General features: G+C 46.0%; 1 protein-coding gene across 3 annotated transcripts in view; it reads left to right on the top strand.

The window, feature by feature from the left end:
- Positions 1-21,637, top strand: part of rc3h1a (ring finger and CCCH-type domains 1a) — a 115,753-nt gene extending 94,116 nt beyond the window's left edge. For 2 of the 3 annotated variants that reach the window (XM_060830064.1, XM_060830063.1), the window contains exons 12-20: positions 1,869-2,272; positions 6,027-6,200; positions 6,893-7,048; positions 9,630-9,852; positions 11,332-11,428; positions 11,992-12,130; positions 13,526-13,681; positions 19,850-19,962; positions 21,482-21,637. In XM_060830064.1, coding sequence (XP_060686047.1) covers positions 1,869-2,272; positions 6,027-6,200; positions 6,893-7,048; positions 9,630-9,852; positions 11,332-11,428; positions 11,992-12,130; positions 13,526-13,681; positions 19,850-19,962; positions 21,482-21,623 — 1,604 coding nt within the window. In that variant the 3' untranslated portion in view covers positions 21,624-21,637. The remainder of the gene's footprint in view (positions 1-1,868; positions 2,273-6,026; positions 6,201-6,892; positions 7,049-9,629; positions 9,853-11,331; positions 11,429-11,991; positions 12,131-13,525; positions 13,682-19,849; positions 19,963-21,481) is intronic. The other variant, XM_060830065.1, reaches the window with a different exon arrangement.
- Positions 21,638-21,864: the final 227 nt, after the last annotated feature.

Genomic DNA, 21,864 nt, shown 5'->3' with positions numbered 1-21,864 from the left:
ACCAGTGTCCTGTACATTGATGAAAAGCAGTGGGCCTAGCACTGATCCATATGGCCTCTGGTCACAGGTCTCCATCTTTATGCGTTTTAAGATGTCCATACCTTCTCACCACCACCATCTGTGTAATATGGAAATTTTTCAAGATGTCATTATTTATTTCCCCCAGTTTTCTTGCTTCCATATTCTTCTCCACAGTAAACACTGATGTAAAATAAATGTTTAGTATCTCCCCCATCTCCTGCAATTACACACACAGTCGGCCTTGCTGATCCTTAAGGGGTCCTGTTCTCTCCCTAGTTACCCTTTTCTCCTTAATGTATTTGTAAAAACCTTTCAGATTCTCCTTGACCCTATTTGCCAAAGCTATCCTGTGTCCCCTAAAACCTCAATTTCTCTAGTCTTCCAGCCTTCCCTATACTTACCAGCCTTACCCTTCACCCTAATAGGAACATATTGCCTCTGGATCTCGTGATCTCATTTCTAAAGGCTTTCCACTTTCCAGCTATCCCTTTTACCTGTGAATGTACACCCCCAATTGACTTTTTGAAGTTCTTGCCTAATACTGTCAAAATTGTCCTTCCTTCGATTTAGAACTTTAACTTTTTAGGGCTGGTCTATCTTTTCCATTACTATTTTGAAGCTAGAATTATGATCAGTGGCCTCAAATGACATCACCGTCACCTGTCCTGCCTTATTTCCCTAGAGTAGGCCAAGTTTTGCTCCTCCTCTGGTAGGTATGCACTTAAATTCCTCTCCATCCAACCCTTTTCCCAGACTCAGACTGATCTCTTTCCTTATTATTTCCCTGGGTCTTCCCCCCCCCCCCCCCCCAGAAAACCTAGTTTACGTTCTCCCGAGCAAATTTCCGAGCAAGTTGTAGCAAATTTCCCCGTCAGTATATTTGTCCCCTTCCACTTCCAGTATAATCTGTCCTTGTTATACAGGTCAATTCTACCCCAGAATAAATCCAAAAATATGAACCCTTCTCCCTTGCACCAACTCCTCAGCTACACATTCATCTGCTCTATCCTTCTATTTCTATTCACTAGCTCATGACACAGGAAATAATCCAGATGTAACTGCCCTCGAGGACCTACTTTTTAAATTCCTGCCTAATTTCCTAAATTCTCTCCTCAGAATCTCATACTTTTCCCTTCCTCTGTCATTAATCCAATGTGTACAACAACTTGCTGCTGGTCCCTTTTTCCCTTTGAGAATATTCTGCAACCTATCAGGATATCCTTGATCCTTGCACCAGGGAGGCAACGCAACATTCTGATATCTCGTTGGCCACAAAAACGCCTGTGTTTAAAGAGAATGGATGCACTTACCTCCCAATGGGCACCAAGTCTCCGAGGGCGACCTCTGTCCAAAAACATTGCCCTGCCCTTTGCAGTGTTCTCCTCTTGCCCCTGAGCTGTGTGAGATGATTCCATGAAACCGTTTGAGGCAGACCCATGTTCCATTTCAAAGCATTTGTGAATGTATACAAACATCTCTGGTAAATTTCAGATTTAAACTGAAATCCTGTCCACCCTGTCAGGTGGATATAAGAGATCCGATGGCACCATGTTGAAGAGGTGCCCTGGCCAAAATGTGCCCCTCAATCAACCACTGCATGAGGTTATCCAGTCATGACCATGTCACTGTTGTGGGAGTTCTGTGTTTCTTGTATTAAAACAATAACAGCAGTTACTAATATGTAATTTGTGCTATCCTGATGTGTCCATTTATGTGCGTAAACCATAAACCATAGTGCGTAGACTCCAGCCACTCTTCAGTATCATCACTACTGAGAGTATCGACATGCTTTGTTGTTAACTGTTGCCAGGTTTTTTTTCGCTGAAATCTCCTTTTGTTTTTACCAGACCTTTACTATCCTCACCATTCTTCAGGAACTGTGACTCCATACCTGCCACCATATCGACGGACAAGCAACGTGCCAGAACCTCCAATGCCCCCTTCCACCCTCCAGTACCAGGACCATTACCCAGCCTACATTTCAGAGAGGATGGGAAGCTCTCAGTACTCCAGCCCTCAACAGTACCCACTGGCACAGCCAGTGTCGGGAATGTACCCGGCACATTACGATGGGCGACGAGTGTATCATCCTCCACAGTCCTACACGAGGGAGGAAATGCGAAGCAGCCCTATACCAGTCGATGTGCCATCTGCTGTCACCAACTATATCACAGAGCCCAGGGACCGCTATGCCCCTGAAAACTACTACACTGTGAGTCCTCACCCCAACCAGATCAGACCACCATACAGGGTAAGCGTTGAGTCTGACTTGGGCCTGTTGTTTCTGTGTTTTGTACGATCATGTCGTCGATGCTGTCTGTTGTTGTCCGTCTGTGCTACGCTGCCAGAGACTGTCAGGGTGAATCCTCTAGAGCCCAATTCCTCGCCACCACTCCACGCAGTCATCAAACGCAGCCCAACACGTGTGGATAAGCATAGGGCTGGCGTTTAATCCCAGCATCTCCATCAGGCAATGGGGAAGAGTTGGTCTACCATATGAAACTAATCCCTCAATTCCACCGACCTCCACCCTGACAGAGAGAGGGGAGAAACGATGTAGGCCATGGGCTAATCCAGTGGTGGAACACAGGATTGACCCGTTAAAATGCTGAAGCACGTGCCGCTTTTCCTTTATTGTTCAAAATTGTGTCTGAGTTCTGTTTTGGTCGTGCTGCTCTGTTCTACCCCAGTCTAGCATCACCACACTTCTCAGGTGGTGCTGTCCAGCTTTGAACCACACGAGGAACCACATTTTACCACTGGTCCCTGCTGACTATTTGGGGATAGCCTGGAATTTCATGAGCTGTAAAAAGTACAAAAGATGGGGAAGGGAAGGACTGATTTGAAGCAGAGGAAATCTTGGAGCATGAAGATATGGAGGACAAACTAATGAGGACACTTTCCATTTGAAAATTACAGTAGTGAGAATGGAAGAGTTCAAGGGGCAAGAGCAGAGCAATTTGATTGTCTTTGCCATTTAAAAAGTTACTCATTCTTAAAAACAGAATGGGAACTAAGTGGAGAAGTCAGAGTGGTAATGGCTGCGTCATCACTAACGAGAGAGGTTTTGAATGTAAACCTTACAAATATCCTTGGAGGGAATGCTGGGTGATGAGAGACGTTGAGGGTTTGGTTAAGGAAAAGAAGGAAGCATATGTCAGGTACAGACAGGAGAGAGAGAGAGAGAGTGAATTCTTATAGTGTAAAGGCAGAAGGAGTATACTTCAGAGGGTTATCAGGAGGGCAAAAGGGGGACATGAGATAGCTTTGGCAATTAGGGTTAAGGAGAATCCAAAGGGTTTTTACAAATACATTCAGGACAAAAGAGTAACTAGGGAGAGAATAAGGCCCTTCAGAGATCCGGAAGGCAGCCTTTGTGTGGAACCGCAGGAAATGGGGGAGATACTAAATGAGTATTTTGTATCGGTGTTTACTGTGGAAAAGGACATGGAAGATATAGAATGTGGGGAAATAGATGGTGACATCGTGAAAAATGTCCAAATTACAGAGGAGGAAGTGCTGGATGTCTTGACACTGATAAAGGTGGATAAATCCCCAGGACCTGATCAGGTGTACCCTAGAGGTCTGGGAAGCTGGGAAAGTGATTGCTGGGCCTCTTGCTGAAATGTAGTCACAGGTGAGACGCCCAAAGATTAGAGGTTGGCTAACATGGTGCCACAATTTAAGAAAGTTGGTAAGGACAAGCCAGGGAACTATAGACCAGTGAGCTTGATGGTGGTGGTGGACAAGTTGTTAGAGGGAATCCTGAGGGACAGGATGTACATGTATTTGGAAAGGCAAGGACTGATTCGGGATAGTCAACATGGCTTTGTGCATGGGAAGTCATGTCTCACAAACTTGATTGAGTTTTTTTGAAAGAAGTAATGAAAAAGATTGATGAGGGCAGAGAAGTAGATATGATCTATATGGACGTCAGTAAGGCGTCCGACAAGGTTCCCCATTGGAGACTGATTAGCAGGTTTGGATATTATGGAATACAGGGCAAACTAGCCATTTGGATACAGAACTGGCTCAAAGGTAGAAGACAGAGGGTAGTGGTGGAGGGTTGTTTTTCAGACTAGAGACCTGTGACCAGTGGAGTGCCACAGGAATCTGTGCTTTTCATTATTTATATAAATGATTTGGATGTGAGCATAAGAGGTATAGTTAGTAAGTTTGCAGATGATGCCAAAATTGGAGGTGTAGTGGACAGTGAAGAATTACTGATCTCAGATTACAACAGGATCTTGATCAGATGGGCCAATGGGCTGAGGAGTGGCAGATCGAGTTTAATTTCGATAAATGCGAGATGCTGCATTTTGGAAAGGCACATCAGGCCAGGACTTATACACTTAATGGTAAGGTCCTAGGGAGTGTTGCTGAACAAAGAGACCTTGGAGTGCAGGTTCAAAGCTCCTTGAAAGTGGAGTCACAGGTAGATAGGATAGTGAGGAAGACGTTTGGTATGCTTTCCTTTATTGGTCAGCGTATTGAGTACAGGAGTTGGGAGGTCATGTTGCGGCTATGCAGGACATTGGTTAGGCCACTGTTGGAATATTGCATGCAATTCTGGTCTCCTTCCTATCAGAAGGATGTTGTGAAATATGAAAGGATTCAGAAAAGACTTACAAGGACGTTGCCATGGTTGGAGGATTTGAGCTATAGGGGGAGGTTGAATAGGCTGGGGCTGTTTTCCCTGGAGGGTTGGAGGCTGAGGGGTGACCTTATAGAGGTGTATTAAATTATGAGGGGCATGGATAGGATAAATAGACAAAATCTTTTCCCTGGGGTGGGGGAGTCCAGAACTAAAGGGCATAGGTTTAGGGTGAGAGAGGAAAGATATAAAAGAGACCTAAGGGGCAATTTTTCAGGCAGAAGGTGGTATGTGTATGGAATGAGCTGCCAGAGGATGTGGTGGAGGCTGGTACAATTGCAACATTTAAGAGGCATTTGGATGGGTATATGAATAGGAAGGGTTTGGAGGGATATGGGCCGGGTGCTGACAGTTGAGACTTGATTGGGTTGGGATATCTGGTCAACATGGACGGGTTGGACCGAAGGGTCCGTTTCCATGCTGTACATCTCTATGACTTTATCACAAGCCTGAGCAGGACCAGCTTAACTGAGCAGAGTTGCTTCTTCACTGCACAACCTAACAGGCCACACGGCCCAGCAAGCTCATGCTAGTGTTCATGTTCCAAAGGCAGCTGTTCTCATCATACTTCATCTGAACATGTGTCTGACTTTTGTATTCCCTCCTTATTGTGGTTGTGTTCACCGAGCTGGGAATTTGTGTTGCAGACGTTTCGTCCCCTGTCTAGGTGACATCCTCAGTGCTTGGGAGCCTCCTGTGAAGCACTTCTGTGATCTTTCCTCTGGCATTTATAGATGCACGATAAATGCCAGAGGAAAGATCACAGAAGTGCTTCACAGGAGGCTCCCAAGCACTGAGGATGTCACCTAGACAGGGGACGAAACGTCTGCAACACAAATTCCCAGCTCGGCGAACAGAACCACAATAACGAGCTCCCGAGCTACAAATCTTCGCACAAACTTTGTATTCCCTTCTCCCTTGCATAACTTATCTAGCATTTTCATTAATTTGTTCGCAGTATTTGTGTATTACCCATCCCTAATTGCCTTAGAAACAGTAGTGGTGAGCTTCCATCTTGAACCACTGCAATCCATGTGATATATGAACATCATTATGCTGTCAGGATTTTAATCCTGCCACATTTAAGGAATGGTGATATATTTCCAAGTCGGAACAGTGAGAGACTTGGAGGGGAGCTTGAAGATGGTGATGTTCCCAAGTATCTGCTGTCCCTATCCTCCTCGGTGCATAGTTTTGGAAAGTGCTGTTATAAATCCTAAAAACTCCTTAAATACATCTGTGCTAGTTGTATCAATGTCTACTTGTAACAGCAAGTTCCAGTTCTGACAAATCTCAGGGTAAAAGTTTCTCTTAGCTTGTAACAGAATGTTGTTGTACTGTTTGCTTCTAGGATCCTCATGTCAGGGTGCCACAGCACCAGCCTCAACCTCAGCCAAGCCTGGACTATCTTCACCGGCGCAGGAAAGAGTTAATGGCCCAGCTGGAGGAGAGGAAGACCATTTCCCCACCTCCCTTCCCCCCGACCGCAGCAATGCCATCTTCCTTTGTCGATGTTTCACCAGAGGTACTTGGAACTTTCTCAGTTTTCTCTGATCAAGAATGCATGACCACTGCATGGGGAAAGAAAGCCTGTATACTGCAATTGCATTAAAGTCTACCAGTGACTGGCTCATTCAGTCCACTGACTTTCCTCCCACCTGTGATCCAGTCCAAACATTGGTTCTCCCCTAGTTAGTGTTGCAGTTCAATCACTGACTCCTTTGAATCATGAATCCAATCCAATTCTTGGCTCCCTCAACCCCAGAATCTCGCTGTCTCTCAGTAAAACATGCAGGTCGATCATAACCTCTGCAAGTTCAGTTTCCTCTAATATTTTCCAGGTTTCCTTCCACAATCCAAAGATGTGCAGGTTAGGTGAGTTGGCGATGCTAAATTGCCCATAGTGTTCAGGGATGTGTAGATTAGATGCATTAGTCAGGGGTAAATGCCAAATAATAAGGGAGGGGAATGGGTCTGGGTGGGTTACTTTTCGGAGGGTCATTGTGGAATTGTTGGGCCGAATGACCTGTTTCCACACTGCAGGGATTCTATGATTTCTAACTAACCTGTTCAGAAATGCCATTTTCATGGGGCTTCTGACTCAGAGGCAGGGGCACTACCTGCATCACAAGGGCCCTGTTTTGTATAGTGGCTAGTCTTTCAGCTGTTGGTTTCAGTGTAGCTGTTAACTGTGTGCTTATATATTTCTATGCTCAGTATTCCGAAGAGGACCTGAAAGCAGTCAAGAAGTACAAGGATCATGAATATACTGCTCAGTACTCACCCTGGTCTTGCGATACTATTGGTTCCTACATAGGCAGCCAAAATGCACAACCTAAAGACGTTATGCCTTCCAGTGGAATGGAGATGAACGTAAGGCATACTCTTGCATTGGTTTACTAAGATACATAGTGAATAATGGCATTAATTCACCTCAGTGGAGGTGGGCCCAGTGAAATACCCATAGAAGTACCTCTGAAATCCGTGGTCCATGCACATACCCCATTCAGGACAGCAGCACACTCCTGACATGCTTGAGCTAGGGAGGGAATCAAATCCACCAGGACTCATGGGAATAGAAGGCCTTGAATTAGCCAATGATACTCATTGTACTGCTTACAAAGGGTAAAGCTACCTCTGCACTGTTCCTATCAAACACTCCTGGGGATAGGTATGGCACAGGGTCAGATACAGACCAAAGTTTTCTTTGTGATGCACCTTAACCTCAGAAAAGTTAAGTTTTGTGGCTGACAGCACTTAACCATAATGTTCTTTTGATTTGAGGGTTTCGTATTGAGTTGCAGTGCCAAGTATCAAAGATGTGTGTCCTGGAAGAAGCTGGGTCAGTTCCAGTGTTGTCTTACACAAGTCCTTTACCGCACTCAGACAATGAGCGAGGACTTGTTCATCCCACCAGTCAGGTGCTCGTCAGTCACAAACCTAGCAGTGAAAGTCTTGACTAACCGCATTGTCTAGTCGTAACTGTTTACAAAGCATTAAACCCAAGGACACTGGGAAGGACAGTAATAGGATCATGTGGTTGGAACAGGTGGGTGTGTATGTTGACTCTGTGCTTGGTTTGTTTCAAATGCCCTTAGAGATGGTGAATCATTGACAGGCAGCAGTGATTGTACAATTGCTTTTCTTGGAACTGAAGAGTACAGGATGTCAGTGATAATCGGGCATTTTGGTACAAATGTGTCATAATGAGTGGAGTCCTTCCTCTTCTGTTTTAACGCATGAACAGGATGTGCTTTGGGTTAAAAAAGGGCCCCCTTCCTCCTAAAGTTGTAGCGGTATTTCAGTGCATCCAAGGTTGAGCTGGGTTTGCCATGGTGTGTAATGGTGGAGATGGGGCCAGTGTTCCAGTAATGATGATCATGGTAAAATCATGTGTTTTCATGTTCAGCCTTAATCAATTAGTTTTGCTGTTTCTGCTTGTGCAAATGGTGATAATTATAACGCCACCATAATAACAGTCACTCTGCATCTTATCAGGAATCAAGGTTAGAGTAGCGCTGGGGAAGCACAGCAGGTCAGGCAGCTCCCATGGAGCAGGGAAAATCAACGTTTCAAACAAAAGCCCATCAGGAATGAGGTTGGAAGCCTTGGGTGGAGGAATAAATGTGAGGGGGGTTGGGGCTGAGGGGGAAGGTAGCTAAGAGTGCATGGAGATGGATGGAGGAGGGGATGAAGGTGATAGGTCGGAGAAGAGGTTGGGAAGGAAGTTGACAGGTGTGACAGGTCATGAGGACAGTGCTGAGCTGGCAGGTTGGAACTGGGGTAAGATTGGGGGAGGGGAAATGAGGAAACTGGTGAATGTCCACATTGATGCTCTGGGGTTGAAGTGTTCTGAGGTGGAAGATGAGGTGTTCTTCCTCCAGGTGTCGAGTGTTGAGGGAGTGACAGTGGAGGTGGTCCAGGACCTGCACGTCCTCCGCAGAATGGCAGGGGGAGTTGAAATGTTCAGCCATGTAGTTGTGAGGTTGATTGGTGTGGGTGTCCCAGAGATGTTCTCTGAAGCACTCTGCGAGTAGTGTCCTGTCTTCCCAGTGTAGAAGAGACTGCATCGGGAGCAACCAAGCAGCAAATGACGTGCGGAAGACTCCTTTGGGGCCTTGGATGAAGGTGAGGGAGGAGGTGTGGGCGCAGGTTTTGCAATTCCTGCGGTGGCAGGGGAGGGTGGACTGTCAGGGGTCATGAACCTGACCAGCTCGTTGCAGAGGCAAATATCTCTCTGGTGGGGTCCATTTGTAGGTGGAGTTCAAGAGAAACCTCTTTCCATAAGTGGTTAAACTGTGGAACTTGCTGCTGGAAATTGCAGTGGTATCATCCTAAATGAATGTATGGTAGGTAGGTTCATATAGCAGAAGGGTATGCTGATGATGAGCACAGATCATGTGCAGCATTAACATTGGCATAGATCAGTTGGGCTGCGTGAGCCTGTGTGTAATTTTGGTGTCTTTCTTGCCGTCTGCTCAATTGTGTTTCTTTTTCAGTATTTTAGGTTTTGATTTCAGGGTTGGTTTTGAGTGTGTGGAGGGCAGGTGTGCTGGTAATGGATGGACTTTTGTAGCTTTTAAAGCAACCCAGTGTGATGTGACTGAGTTGAACCCCTTTGGGGGAAGATTTGTAAATCATTACCAAAATCAAAATATCTGCCAGTGCAAAAGTCTCCAAGTGCAACCACCCCCTGATGGAATCAGGCACTTCTGCCTGCTGTAGGGAATAATCCCCACCACTACCCCCAACCTGGATTTACGCAGAAACACCTGAGTGAGCGATGGAGCAGAATGGCAAGGGCTTTACATGCACTTAGCTGAAGGACCACAGTGGTTCACCACTTGAGGCGATTGAGGCAATGCTGCAACAAGGCCGGCCGACCGACCGGTAATGTTTTACAGCAGTATTTGTGTGAACTAAGGTAACTCACAGCTTCCTTGTCGTTTCACAGAACGTTGACAGTAAAGGCCTGAGGGAGCAGCTGATGAATCTGGACCTTCAGAGGAGAACAGCCGAGAGCAAGGAGGAGGATCCCATCATACCCTTTGGAGAGTTGCCAACTGTTTCCAAATTCGGTGCTATTTCTCGCACCTCTAAAACCAGCTATCAGACCACAGGGCCGGTGCAGGCTGTGGCCTCTCAAGGCATTGCCACGAAGCCCATCAGTGTTTCAGGTAATGGCAACTCCAGGCAAACATTGTGCCACTGCACTCACTGATAGCCATTAAACCCAATGCGAACGAAGAGTGACTGCATTCTAAATATTCAGGACAATGCTGGTTATACCTCCTTCTGAAATATTACAATCAGTGTCAGTTCTAATACCGTCCCGATATTCCCATCATAGACATTGTAATCACATTCTGATCGTCCCATCACTGACGAAATTCCATTCTGATATTCCCATCACTGACGTCGGAACCCCATCCTGACATTCCCATTACTTAATTTCCGAAAAAAAGTATACTTCATATTCATCACATAATTAATCATCAAAATAAGAGTTCATTGACTTGGCGGCACATTGTCATGGATAGAGGATTAGTTAACTGAACAGGAATCACAGTGGGTATATAGTGGAATACTTTTAAATTGGCAGTCTGTCTCTCTTGGAATACTGCAAGGTTCAGTGCTGAGGCCTCAGCTATGAATAGATTATATGAGTGATCAAGGTGGCTGTCTTCACCTCATATTGCTGGACAGCAAGATATCAAAGTAAGGTGTAGAGGACAGAGAGAGAGACAAGTTAAAGGAATGGGCGACATGGCGGCAGACAGATTATAATGCTGTAAAGTTTGAGATTATTTACCTGCCCCAAAAAAATAGAAAAGCAGAATTTTTTTTGTAAAAGCTGTGGAACCTCTAATTGTTTAGATAAACCTGGGTGTGTAAGGACCACAAGTTAACATATCAGAAGACAAGTTGTATGTTGACCTTCATTGTTATGGAATCTCAGTAGAAATTAATTCTTGCTAGATATCAATGCCATGTGGAAGTGTTCTGTATCTGAACCCTGGTCACCCACCAAGATCTGTTAGAGAATAATATGATGAAGATGCTGTCTTTTATTTCTCCCTGACCCATTGGTGTAACTCTCCCGTCACAATGAGTATGAATGCGAGCAGTATTTACTTTAACCTGGTCCTGACGATCTGCCATTTTTGGGGTTGCTTAGCTCAGTTGGTTGGATGTCCAGTTTATGATGCAGAGTGACATCGAGAGCATGGGTTCAATCCCCACGCCAACTGAGATTACCTTTAAAGGATTCTCCTTCTCACTCTCGAGAGAGAGAGTACCCCTGTGGTCCTCTGAGACTTATTTTACCTATCTGTTGCTTTGAGGTAATTAAAACAAAAACAAACGCAGAAATTGCAGAAAAGCTCAACAGATTTCTGGTGAGAGTTAATGTTTCTAGCACAGTGACCCTTCTTTAGAACAGTTATACCTAATGGGGATGTTCCGAGGGTCAGCAAAAGTAATACAGCACTGTGGAACTGTATGGCCTTTGAGCTGAAAGCAGTCTGTGGATAATGTCCACACAGGACAGAATTGCTCATGTACCTGAAATTTCACGCTTCATGTCAAGAACACAGCCTGCTTTCTCCTGCTGGTGAAAGCTTCTCTAACCATGTCTTTTTTTTTATCTTCTGTAGATTACAATCCATATGGAAGCCACAATAGTTGGGCAAGCTCGTCAGTCTCTTACTCGTCACACCAAACCATGCCTACTCAGGGACATTTCATTGACAGGTAAGATCTACCTAACCCTATCGCACCTATCATTGACCACCTTTGACTCCATCTTCCCCAAATGGTCTCTGTATGTATCAGTGTGTAGCACTCTCACTGAGTATGGTTAGACAGTGGGGCAAATATCAAACTGCCCCCAGTAAGGAGAGGCTGAACTGAAATAAGTATAAGCATGTGAAGGAATATGGAGCTAAATTGATCCGGTAAGATGAAGGATGGAGTGTAAAGGCCAGTTTAGAGTGCCTGTTTGTGTGGTCTGTTATGTAATTGTGTGAGACTTGCGGTGAAGCTACCTGTAGGTAGTCACCTCTGAGGCAGAAGGAACAATTTGTTGGACGCTGTCTCATTCAGTGTGTGGAACTCAGAGAGAGAGAGAGAGAGAGAGAGAGAGAGAGAAGGCAAACTTCACAATCCAGCACGTCCATCACCGTCAGCAGAGAAAAGTGAAGCTTGTGGACCTGTCCCCAGTGAGGGTCAGCACCTTCAGGAGAGAAGGGGCAAAATTGGATTGTTTTTTTTTAAGTGCACGCATGTTTATTGACCAATGAATTACTACATTCCAGAGAGAGACTGAACATTCAAGAAGTGTCTGGAAAACACACTGTGGCTCAAATGCCTCCAACAGATAGGGAGCAACTGAGGCTGGAGTTGCAGCAAGTGAACCAGCAGATCAGCCAGCAGAACCAGCTCCGAGGAATGGAGGCAAGTAACTAAACCCCGTGTTCTGCCTGTCTGCCTACCACCTGTTGATGAACACCCGGACAGAGGAGAGTATGCAGAAGCACAGGGTGGGGTTAACATGGAAGACAGTGGAACAGGTTAACAGAGGATATGCATGACAAAAGGCAAAAACCATCGAGTAATAGGAAACAGGAAACAGACCCTTCAGTCCCTCTAGACAATGCCATCAGATTACAACAGGATCTTGATCAGTTAGGGCAATGGGCTTAAAGAGTGGCCGATGGAGTTTATTTTAGATCAATGCGAGGTGCTGCATTTTGGAAAGGCAAATCAGGGCAGGGCTTATGCACTTAAAGGTAAGGAGTGTTACTGAACAAAAAGACTTTTGGAGTGCAGGTTCATAGCTGCTTGAAGGTGGAGTTGCAGGTAGGTAGGATAGGGAAGAACTCGTTGGTCAGACCATTGAGTAGAGAAGTTGGAAGGTTGTGTTACGGCTGTACAGGACATTGGTTAGACCACCTTTGGAATACTGCATGCAATTCTGGTCTCCTTCCTATTGGAAGCATGTTGTGAAACTTGAAAGGATTCAGCAAAGATTTCTAAGGAACTTGCCAGGATTGGAGGATTTGAGCTATAGGGAGAGGTTGAATAGGCTGGGGCTGTTTCCCTGGAGCGTCAGAGGCTGAGGGGGGTGACCTTATAGAGGTTTATAAAATCATGAGGGGCATGGATAGAATAAATAGACAAAGTCTTTCCCTGGTTGGGGGAGTCCAGAACTAGAGGGAATAGGTTTAGGGTGCGAGAGGAAAGATATAAAAGAGACCTAAGGGGCAACTTTTTCAGGCAGAGGACGGCCCGTGTGTGGAATGAACTGCCAGAGAAAGTGGTGGAGGCTGGTACAATTGCAACACTTTAAAAAGCATCTGGATGGGTATTTGAATAGGAAGGGTTTAGAAGGATATGGGCCTGGTGCTGGCAGGTGGGACTAGTTTGGGTTGGGATATCTGGTTGACGTGGACAAGTTGGACCAGCGGGTCTGATTCCGTACATCATTGTGACTGTAACCATGTTCCCCAAACTAAACTAGTCCTTTGATTGCATTTGGCCCATATCCCTCTAATCCTTTCCTATTCATGTATCTGTCCAAATGTCTCTTAAATGTTGTAACTGTACCTGTACTTAGCACTTCCTCTGGCAGTTTATTTCACACATGCACCAACCTCTGTGAAAGCATTGCCTCTCAGTCCTATGTGGAAAGATTAAAAAGACTGGACCTATCCCCTCGAGAACAGTGAACAGCACTTGGTGTGAGTTAGTGAGGCAGTGAGTGCAGTCAGACTAGTTTTGGACTGGAGAGATTTGAAAGTGCCCACTGATTCTCTTTGACCTGTCCTTGTTTGGCCTTGCGTGTTTCAGCCTGCTAATAGCCCAGTGCTGTTGCAGCGAGAGGTCTCCAGCCAGCCACCTCCACAGCACACTTCATGGCCCAGCCTGATGTCCAGTGAGCAGCTGAGCTTGGAGCTGCATCAGGTCGAGAGGGAGATTGGCAAGCGAAAGCATGAGCTGGAAACGGTGAGTGAGAACATTTCAACCCAATCACTGCTTATTCTAATCCTCAGACTAACAGAGTTCTGTTACCATAGAGCAACACATTCCTGCCTAAAGCAGGATTAATTCTCCTGTGAGACCAGTGCGTAACCCCTCGACTGTCCCATTGAAGAAGCTGATCCAGGGATGGCAACGCTCTTTACTGTACATCTTTCTCCTGGCCATTATTTGTCCTTTGGGGTTCAAATTCCCCTGGGTCCAGTAATGGATGTATATGACCCCCAACTACTAGTACAAACTACACATTTAAAAGTTACTGGATTAATAGCCAATTCCTTAAGCATGCCTGCTCTTGGTTTTCATCAGTGGATCGTTGTTGTAATTTGGCTCCCAAGCTCTTGTTTGAAGCTCAAAATGACCCTTGCACCTCTTCCCCCACCCCCTCCAATGTTGTTGTTAGCATGAGTGAGCGAACAGGCAGCAGTAGGCAATTTCTTTTTTGTTTGCAAGATTTTAAAAATGTGGAAGGAGCAGGTCTTGTTTGGGTCAGAGGGTGGTCTTGTGTGCACTGGACACAAACCCTCCCACATATTATACTTTGCCTTGCAGAAATGCACCAAGCTTTTCAGACAACACCTTCCAAATGCATGATCACCACTATATCTACAAGGACAAGGGCAGCAAATGTTTGGGGATGCCATCACCACCACCACCTCCTGCGAGTTCCCCTCCAAGCTGCACACCATCCTGACTTAGAAATATAGCACCGTTCCTTCACTGGGAAATGCCCTTTCTAACAGCATTGTGGATATTCTTACACCATATGGACTGCAGCAGTTCAACAAGGCAGCTGTGCACCACCTTCAAAAGCAACTAGGGATGGGCAATAAATGACAGTGATGCCTGTGTTTCCTGAATGAAGTTTTAGAATTGCCCCTTTCCTTTCCTTCTGTGCTGATTTTAAAAGCCCGACTACCTCCTTTTGAGCAACACGCTCCCTAAGATGGCCAACTCTACCACCTTATCCCTACTGACCTGGATGCAACCTTTGGGACTGGTAGTTATCTTGGTAGCACTACTTACCGACCTCTGGCGTTGCTGGGGATGCTGGATAATCAGACTGTACAGCCCTAGGGGGTGGGGCCTTCTCCTAATGAAGAGCAAGAGTCCTATGGAGCAACACCCTGTATTCTGGCTGTGGGACAGGCTTGATGTGAATCTAGGAGAAAGTGAGAACTGCAGATGCTGGAGATCAGAGCTGAAAATGTTTTGCTGGAAAAGCACAGCAGGTCAGGCAGCATCCAAGGAGCAGGAGATTCGACGTTTCGGGCATGAGTGTTCGTTGGATGCTGCCTGAACTGCTGTGCTCTTCCAGCACCACTGATCCAGAATCTGGTTTCCAGCATCTGCAGTCATTGTTTTTACCTAATAAGGAAAGTGTGCCAAGCAAGCTAAGATAAAAGATAGGGAGGAGGGGCGTTGGGAATGCAATAGGTGGAAGGAGGTTAAGGTGAGGGTGATAGGCCAGAGTAGGGGGTGGGCGCGGAGAGGTCAGGAAGAAGATTGCAAGTTACGAAGGTGGGGGGGGATGGGAAATGAGGAAACTGGAGAAATCTGAGTTCATCCCTTGTGGTTGGAGGGTTCCTAGGCAGAAGATGAGGCGCTCTTCCTCCAGCCGTCGTGTTGCTATGGTCTGGCGATGGAGGAGTCCAAGGACCTGCATGTCCTTGGTGGAGTGGGAGGGGGAGTTGCGCCCAGGACTGGACTGGACTGGACTGAGTTGAATTCCCCATTCCTTCTGGATCTAATGGTTATCTCCACCTCACCCTTTTTTCCAGAATTGACTATGCCCACAATTAGAGTCTACATTATCAAGGAATGCAAAACTTGCGCCCACACCTCCCCCCTTACTTCCCTCCAAGGCCCCAAGGGATCCTTCCATATCCGCCACAAATTCACCTGCACTTCCACACACATCGTTTACTGCATCCGCTGCACCCGATGTGGCCGCCTCTATATTGGGGAGACAGGCCGCCTACTTGCGGAACGTTTCAGGGAACACCTCTGGGACACCCACATCAACCAACCCAACTGCCCTGTGGCTGAACACTTCAACTCCCCCTCCCACTCCACCAAGGACATGCAGGTCCTTGGACTCCTCCATCACCAGACCATAGCAACACGACGGCTGGAGGAAGAGCGCCTCATCTTCCGCCTAGGAACCCTCCAACCACAAGGGATGAACTCAGATTTCTCCAGTTTCCTCATTTCCCCTCCCCCCACCTTGTCTCAGTCCCAACCCTCAAACTCAGCACCACCTTCCTAACCTGCAATCATCTTCCTGACCTCTCCACCGCCACCCCCACTCCGGCCTATCACCCTCACCTTGTCACCCTCACCTTAACCTCCTTCCACCTATCGCATTTCCACCGACCCTCCTCCCTACCTTTTATCTTAGCCTGCTGGGCACACTTTCCTCATTCCTGAAGAAGGGCTCATGCCCGAAACGTTGATTCTCCTGCTCCTTGGATGCTTGATGTGAATCTTTTAGGTTGCTGCCGACTTTCCTCCCAAAGGGGTAAGCTCCTGGCTCCAAGCCCCTCACCCCCCCCCCCCCCCCCCCAAAAAAAACCGTTGCCCAAAGTCATGCATCTGATATTCGGTTAGGTTTGATGGTAACTTGGTCTCTCAGTCTGTCTCCCACTTGTTGACAGTTTATGACTGGTCTTACTTGCTTTTTAGCTTTAGCTTGTGACTGTGTGTTTCCTGGCTGACAGATCATTTTCATGGGCTCACAGAGAATCACAGAATGGTTATGCCAGACAAGTAGGCTGCTCTATTTGTCATGTCTTTGATGAGCCTTTTGAAGGAGCAATTCATCAAGTGCCAATTCCCCCCTGAAAGCCTCAATTGAATTGGCCTCTGCCACACTCACAGGCAGCACATTCATATTCTAACCACTCGCTGGATGTAAGAAAATGTCCTCTCTGTGGCTTTTTTTCCCCGCTCTCTAAATCGGTGCCTTCTGGTTCTAATCCGCCCACCGGTGGGAACTGTTTCTCCCTGTCCACTCTGTCCTCATGATTTTGAACAACTTGATCACTTTTTCTCTCAACAATCTCTGCCAAGGAGATCATTCTCCAATCTACCTACATAACTGAAGCTTATCATCCCGAGGAACATATTCTGCCCCCTGAATAATCACATCTACCTCTAGTGTTGCGCCCAGGGCTGGACTGAACTGAACTGAGTTGAATTCCCCATTCCTTGTGGATCTAATGGTTATCTCCACCTCGCCCTTTTTTCCAGAATTGACTATGCCCACAATTAGAGTCTACATTACCAAGGAAATACTTCCAGGAATACACTCTTTGATAGTCTGTCCTTCAAAGAATTCAGATTTCACTCATTGTTCACATCTTCAGGGATTCAAGAGGGCTTTGGTTGATTATTTGGATAGTAATGGCATGTCGGGATATGGGGTAAAGGAATACTTTCAGATTTTTCTGATGTTGTGATCTTTGGTGGAATCGAGACAACATGATGCTCCATGTTGTGTGTCTCGCTCATATCAACGTTATCCCATCCCAGCCTCATGATTTGTAACTGGAACTCCCTTCTAATTTCCCCTTTATAGTTTCTGAAGGGACTTGACAGGGTAGATGCTAAATGCATGTACCCTGTTGTGGGGCAATCTAAAACTCCAGGCCATATCAAAAAAGTAGGGGATTTCTCATTTGAGGGAGACAAATGTCTTCTCCCAGGGTCATTCATCTTCTACGGTGGTTAGTCTTTTGTTTGCCTTTTCTTAGTTTCTCTACTCCCATTCTTCCATTTCTTCCAATTTTCTCTTTACCTTGCCTAGACTGCTCTCTCCTTCTCATCATGTTTCATTTCTGAGCATCTTTGATGTAATCACAAACCCCTATCCCAAACTTCCTATTCTGCCAATGAACCAGATTGGCACCTTTTAAGAAAGTCAATATCTTCCCTCTTGGCATCCCTTGAGGAATCCTGGTAGCTCCACCCCAACCTGCACTCTCACCAAACTCTTCCCTGCCCCCCCCCCCCCCCAATGTCCAATGGGTGCCCATGTTTTCCACCTTTCCACTTCCCATCCTTACCCAGTCCTGGATCAGTTGTTATTGTCCATCTGTCCATTAGGGCAGCACAGTGGTTAGCACTGCTGCCTCACAGCGCTAGAGACCCGGGTTCAATTCTCACCTCAGTCTGTGTGGAGTTTGCACATTCTCGCCGTGTCTGCGTGGATTTCCTCCGGGTGCTCTGGTTTCCTCCCACAGTCCACATGCTAAATTGCCCGTAGTGTTAGGTGAAGGGGTAAATGTAAAGGAATGGGTCTGGGTGGGTTACCCTTCGGAGGGTTGGTGTGGATTTGTTGGGCCGAAGGGGCTGTTTTCACACTAAATAGTCTAAATCTAAGTAATCTAAATCTCTTGTGACCAAGGCCCATGTCATTACAGGAACATCATACACTGGCATGGCTTTTACAGATTGCTGGTTGAGGACTGAATTATGTTGCAGATTGTGAAAAATGGACAGGAGCCTATCTACATAGTTTTATAGCCAGTTATTTACAAATGTGCACATAACAAGCACGCTCATGGACAACGTTTTAATTTGGCAAAAGTGAGGACTGCAGATGCTGGAAATCAGAGTTTAGATCAGAATGATGCTGGAAAAGCACAGCAGGTCAGGCAGCATCCGAGGAGCAGGAAAATTGACGTTTTGGGCAAAAGCCCTTCAGTTTGTCTATTTATAAGGGTGCAGGTGAATTCCCATTTAATGTGTATTACCTGCATGTAACTGAACAATTAAAATGCAATTCAAAACATTTTCCCCTTTAGTATTTCCTTTCTGGCTGGCTGCCCTTTGTCCAAACCACTGTGGTGGCAACCATCCCCAAAATCGCAGTCTGTCCCAACCTCGTGCTGTTCCGGCACTTTCTCATCTCTTGGTTTACACACCTTCCTCCACCCGTCTCACCACCTGCAGAAATTCCTCATCCTGTACCACCCACACATGTTACCACACCAGATTACTCACTGAAATTTCTTCATTGCTTTCATCCCTCATCCTTTCAGCCTCTGTACTGTGAACGTTCATCCTCCGTGATTGCAACATTCATCTCACTTCTGAATTCACTGTCCTCTCATCCTCCCAAAGTGTCTCTTGCCCCATGATCTCCACAACTTGTGTTCTAAAACTGTAGTCCCATGTTGTAGACTTCCCGTTGAGGGGAAACATTCTTTCAGCATTCCTCCTGTCAAGCCTCCTCAGAATGTTAATCAATCCTCTATCCATGTTAACACAGAACCCTGGACACCATGAGCTGTTGCTTTGTGATTCCGTTTATTTATTTATATATTATCACTTTTGTTTATTTACAAAATGCAACAAAAAGGATTATATAGTGTTGCCACTCTCTGGTGTCCCCTTAAAACACAGAAACATTAATCAAAACATAGAATATAAAGGTAGAAGAATAAACAAATGATGAAAAAGTGCAGTAACCTTTTCTTTGGCACCTATTGGAAATCCAAATACAGCACATCTTCTCATTCCACCTCATTGACCCTACTTATTACATCCTCCAAGAGCTCTAAGTTTGACAAACATGATTTGTCTTTCACTAATTCCTGTTGACTGTGATTGTCTTCTGATTTTCCTCATGTCCTACTCCTAGTAATGGCATTTTCCCAATGGCAGATGTTAGATTATCTGGCCCATAGTTTCCCGTCTCCCTCCATTTTCCAACGGTGGTGTTATATGCGCATTTTTCCAATCTGCTGGAGCCATGACAGATTCTGTGGAATTTTGGACGATTACCATCCATGCATCCACTATCCCTCTGGCCCCTTCTTTCAAGTGTCTGAGGCACGCCAACAAGTCCAGAGGACCTGGAGAAAGGTCACCGTTTGCCTAACACTTTGTCCTCCAGTGATAAGGATTGTTTGACATTGCTCCTCTCTTCCCCTTGATATTATACTGTTATTGAGATGCTCGTGGGCTTTCCACTGTGAAGGCTAATAAATGTTTGCTTGCAAGTCTTTGCCATTTCCTTGTTTTGCCTGATGTAATTCCCCGTAACATCCTCCAGCTCTAACTGTCTGTAATAATGTTGTGACAGCATTCCTAGCTGATGGATCATAATTCTTTATATTTAATATGCAGGAAAGTCGTCCCTCGCTTGATATCCAGTATAAACTGGCACCTAACAATCAGACTGAGAATGGGCAGTCTGAGCAGCAGCATAAGGCCCCTGAGGACCTGCAGCCTTCCCTCAGGTAACAACTCTGAGCCTAGTGTTTTATCACCGTGGTTCAATCAGAGCGCGTCCACAGTTAGCGAGCTTTGACACCCTCTCTGAGTAAGGACCATGTCCCATTCTGATGAGTTTCTTGGCATGTGTTTCCATGAGCCAAGAGGTTGTGCCATTGACAAAGTGTAGGCTTTCGGTAGAGATACAGGGAGACACGACATCCAATGTCTGCAAGTGAGTGTCACTGACTGTAGTAACTCAGGTATGCAGGCCCGGTTCCAAGTTCTGTTTGGCCAAGCTAGCTGCTGTCACACTTGTAAATGCAGTATGCATTGAGCTAATCTTCCAATGCAGATCATGGCATCTGGTGAATCTAATAGCCTGCAGTCTCACAGACTGACCATTTTGACAAAGTAGCACCGGAGGTGAACAGTTCTCTTGTTTTAAAATCCTGAGAGAGACTGGATTGAAGAGGGTTAGAATATTCTGACTGCACAAGGTCGGAAGGTTCAGTTGTGAACACGGCAGTGAAAGAACTGACTGTATTCCAAATTTGATGATCAACACAACTTTGGCTGTGGTGTAAAGGATAGGTCGTATTCTAACTCCTGTCAAGATGGGCACTGTTTTTGCCACAGTTGCATTCTACAGTAATCCGGGGGCATTGGAGTTTGGGATGGCACTCCCTAAATTCCACAATTGGAGTCCCTTATTCTCCTGGATGTCCTGTTGCAGCTTTAAAGGGTCGACCGTCTCGATCACAGATGTTTTCAATTGTACTCTGATCAACTTAATTCCCTCCCAGTCAGAGTGCGCGTGGTGCTCTAGAGGCACATCTTGACACTGCCGAGTGTTTTGTGTTGCCTATTGTATTTTTGTGAGGCACTTTAGATAGCTCTAGTCTTGAGGGTTGCCTTGTCATGTTATTTCCAATGAAAATCTACTTTAGGTTGGGTGTTTGTGTCAATGAGTGTACGTTTAACACTGTCCTGTTGTAGTCCTCATTCAGCCAGAGAGTCATATCCAGTGGCAGCTCAGTAGTTAGCACAGCTGCTTTGCAGCAGCAGGGAGCTGGGTTCGATTTCAACCTCCGACGACTGTGTGTGTGTGTGTGTGTGTGTGTGTGTGTGTGTGTGTATAGAGCTTGCACTTCCCCCTCGTGGTTCTGCGTGGGTTTCCTCCGGGTGCTCGGTTTTCCTCCCCGAATCCAAAGATGTACAGGTCAGGTGGATTGACTATGCTGAATTGTCCCATATTGTTTGGTGATGTGCAGGCTTAGGTAGGCTTGCCATGGTAAATGCAGGGTAACAGGGGTAGGGTGGGGGTGGGTCTGGGTGGGATGTTTTTCAGAGAATCGGTGCAGATTCGCTGGGCCAAATGGCCAGCTTCCACACTGTAGGGATTCCATGATTCTAGTAGTTAGAGGCTAAGAAATACAGGGCTGAAGAGAGTGAATTTTCTGTGTCCACAGAATCATTAAAAGCAAAGGCCAGTCATGTCTGTGCACCAGGCTGAAGCCCTTATCTGTTCTTCTCTTCGTGTAGTGAGGGATCAAAGGTCGGGGCCGCCAGCTTTATGACAGAAAGCTCTATCAACACTCTAACCAGCAAGAGCAACTCTCTCAACCTGGCCGCTGACACTGAGGGAGCGGGGGACCGCTGCGACAACAAGCAGAATGGGATTTAAACGAGTAAGCTGGTCTGGGCAAGCTGCCCAAACGTCTCCTCGGAAGTAAAACAAACGCAGCACTGCAACCCGACAAACTTGACATGCCACTCATCTAGATGCAATGCGTCAAAGTAGCATCAAATTTATTTTTTTGTTGTTGTTGTTGTTGTTATGTGTGAATTAACTTTGTTTTATTAGCATGCATGCCTTGGCTCGCAAGGCATGGGACATATCTTTATGATTACCTGGTTAATCTTAG

Source organism: Hemiscyllium ocellatum, chromosome 9, assembly GCF_020745735.1.
Source record: "Hemiscyllium ocellatum isolate sHemOce1 chromosome 9, sHemOce1.pat.X.cur, whole genome shotgun sequence".
Classification (NCBI taxonomy): domain Eukaryota; kingdom Metazoa; phylum Chordata; class Chondrichthyes; order Orectolobiformes; family Hemiscylliidae; genus Hemiscyllium; species Hemiscyllium ocellatum.
Note: the sequence above shows the minus strand (reverse complement) of the source record. Positions and strands in the feature narration are given on the sequence as shown.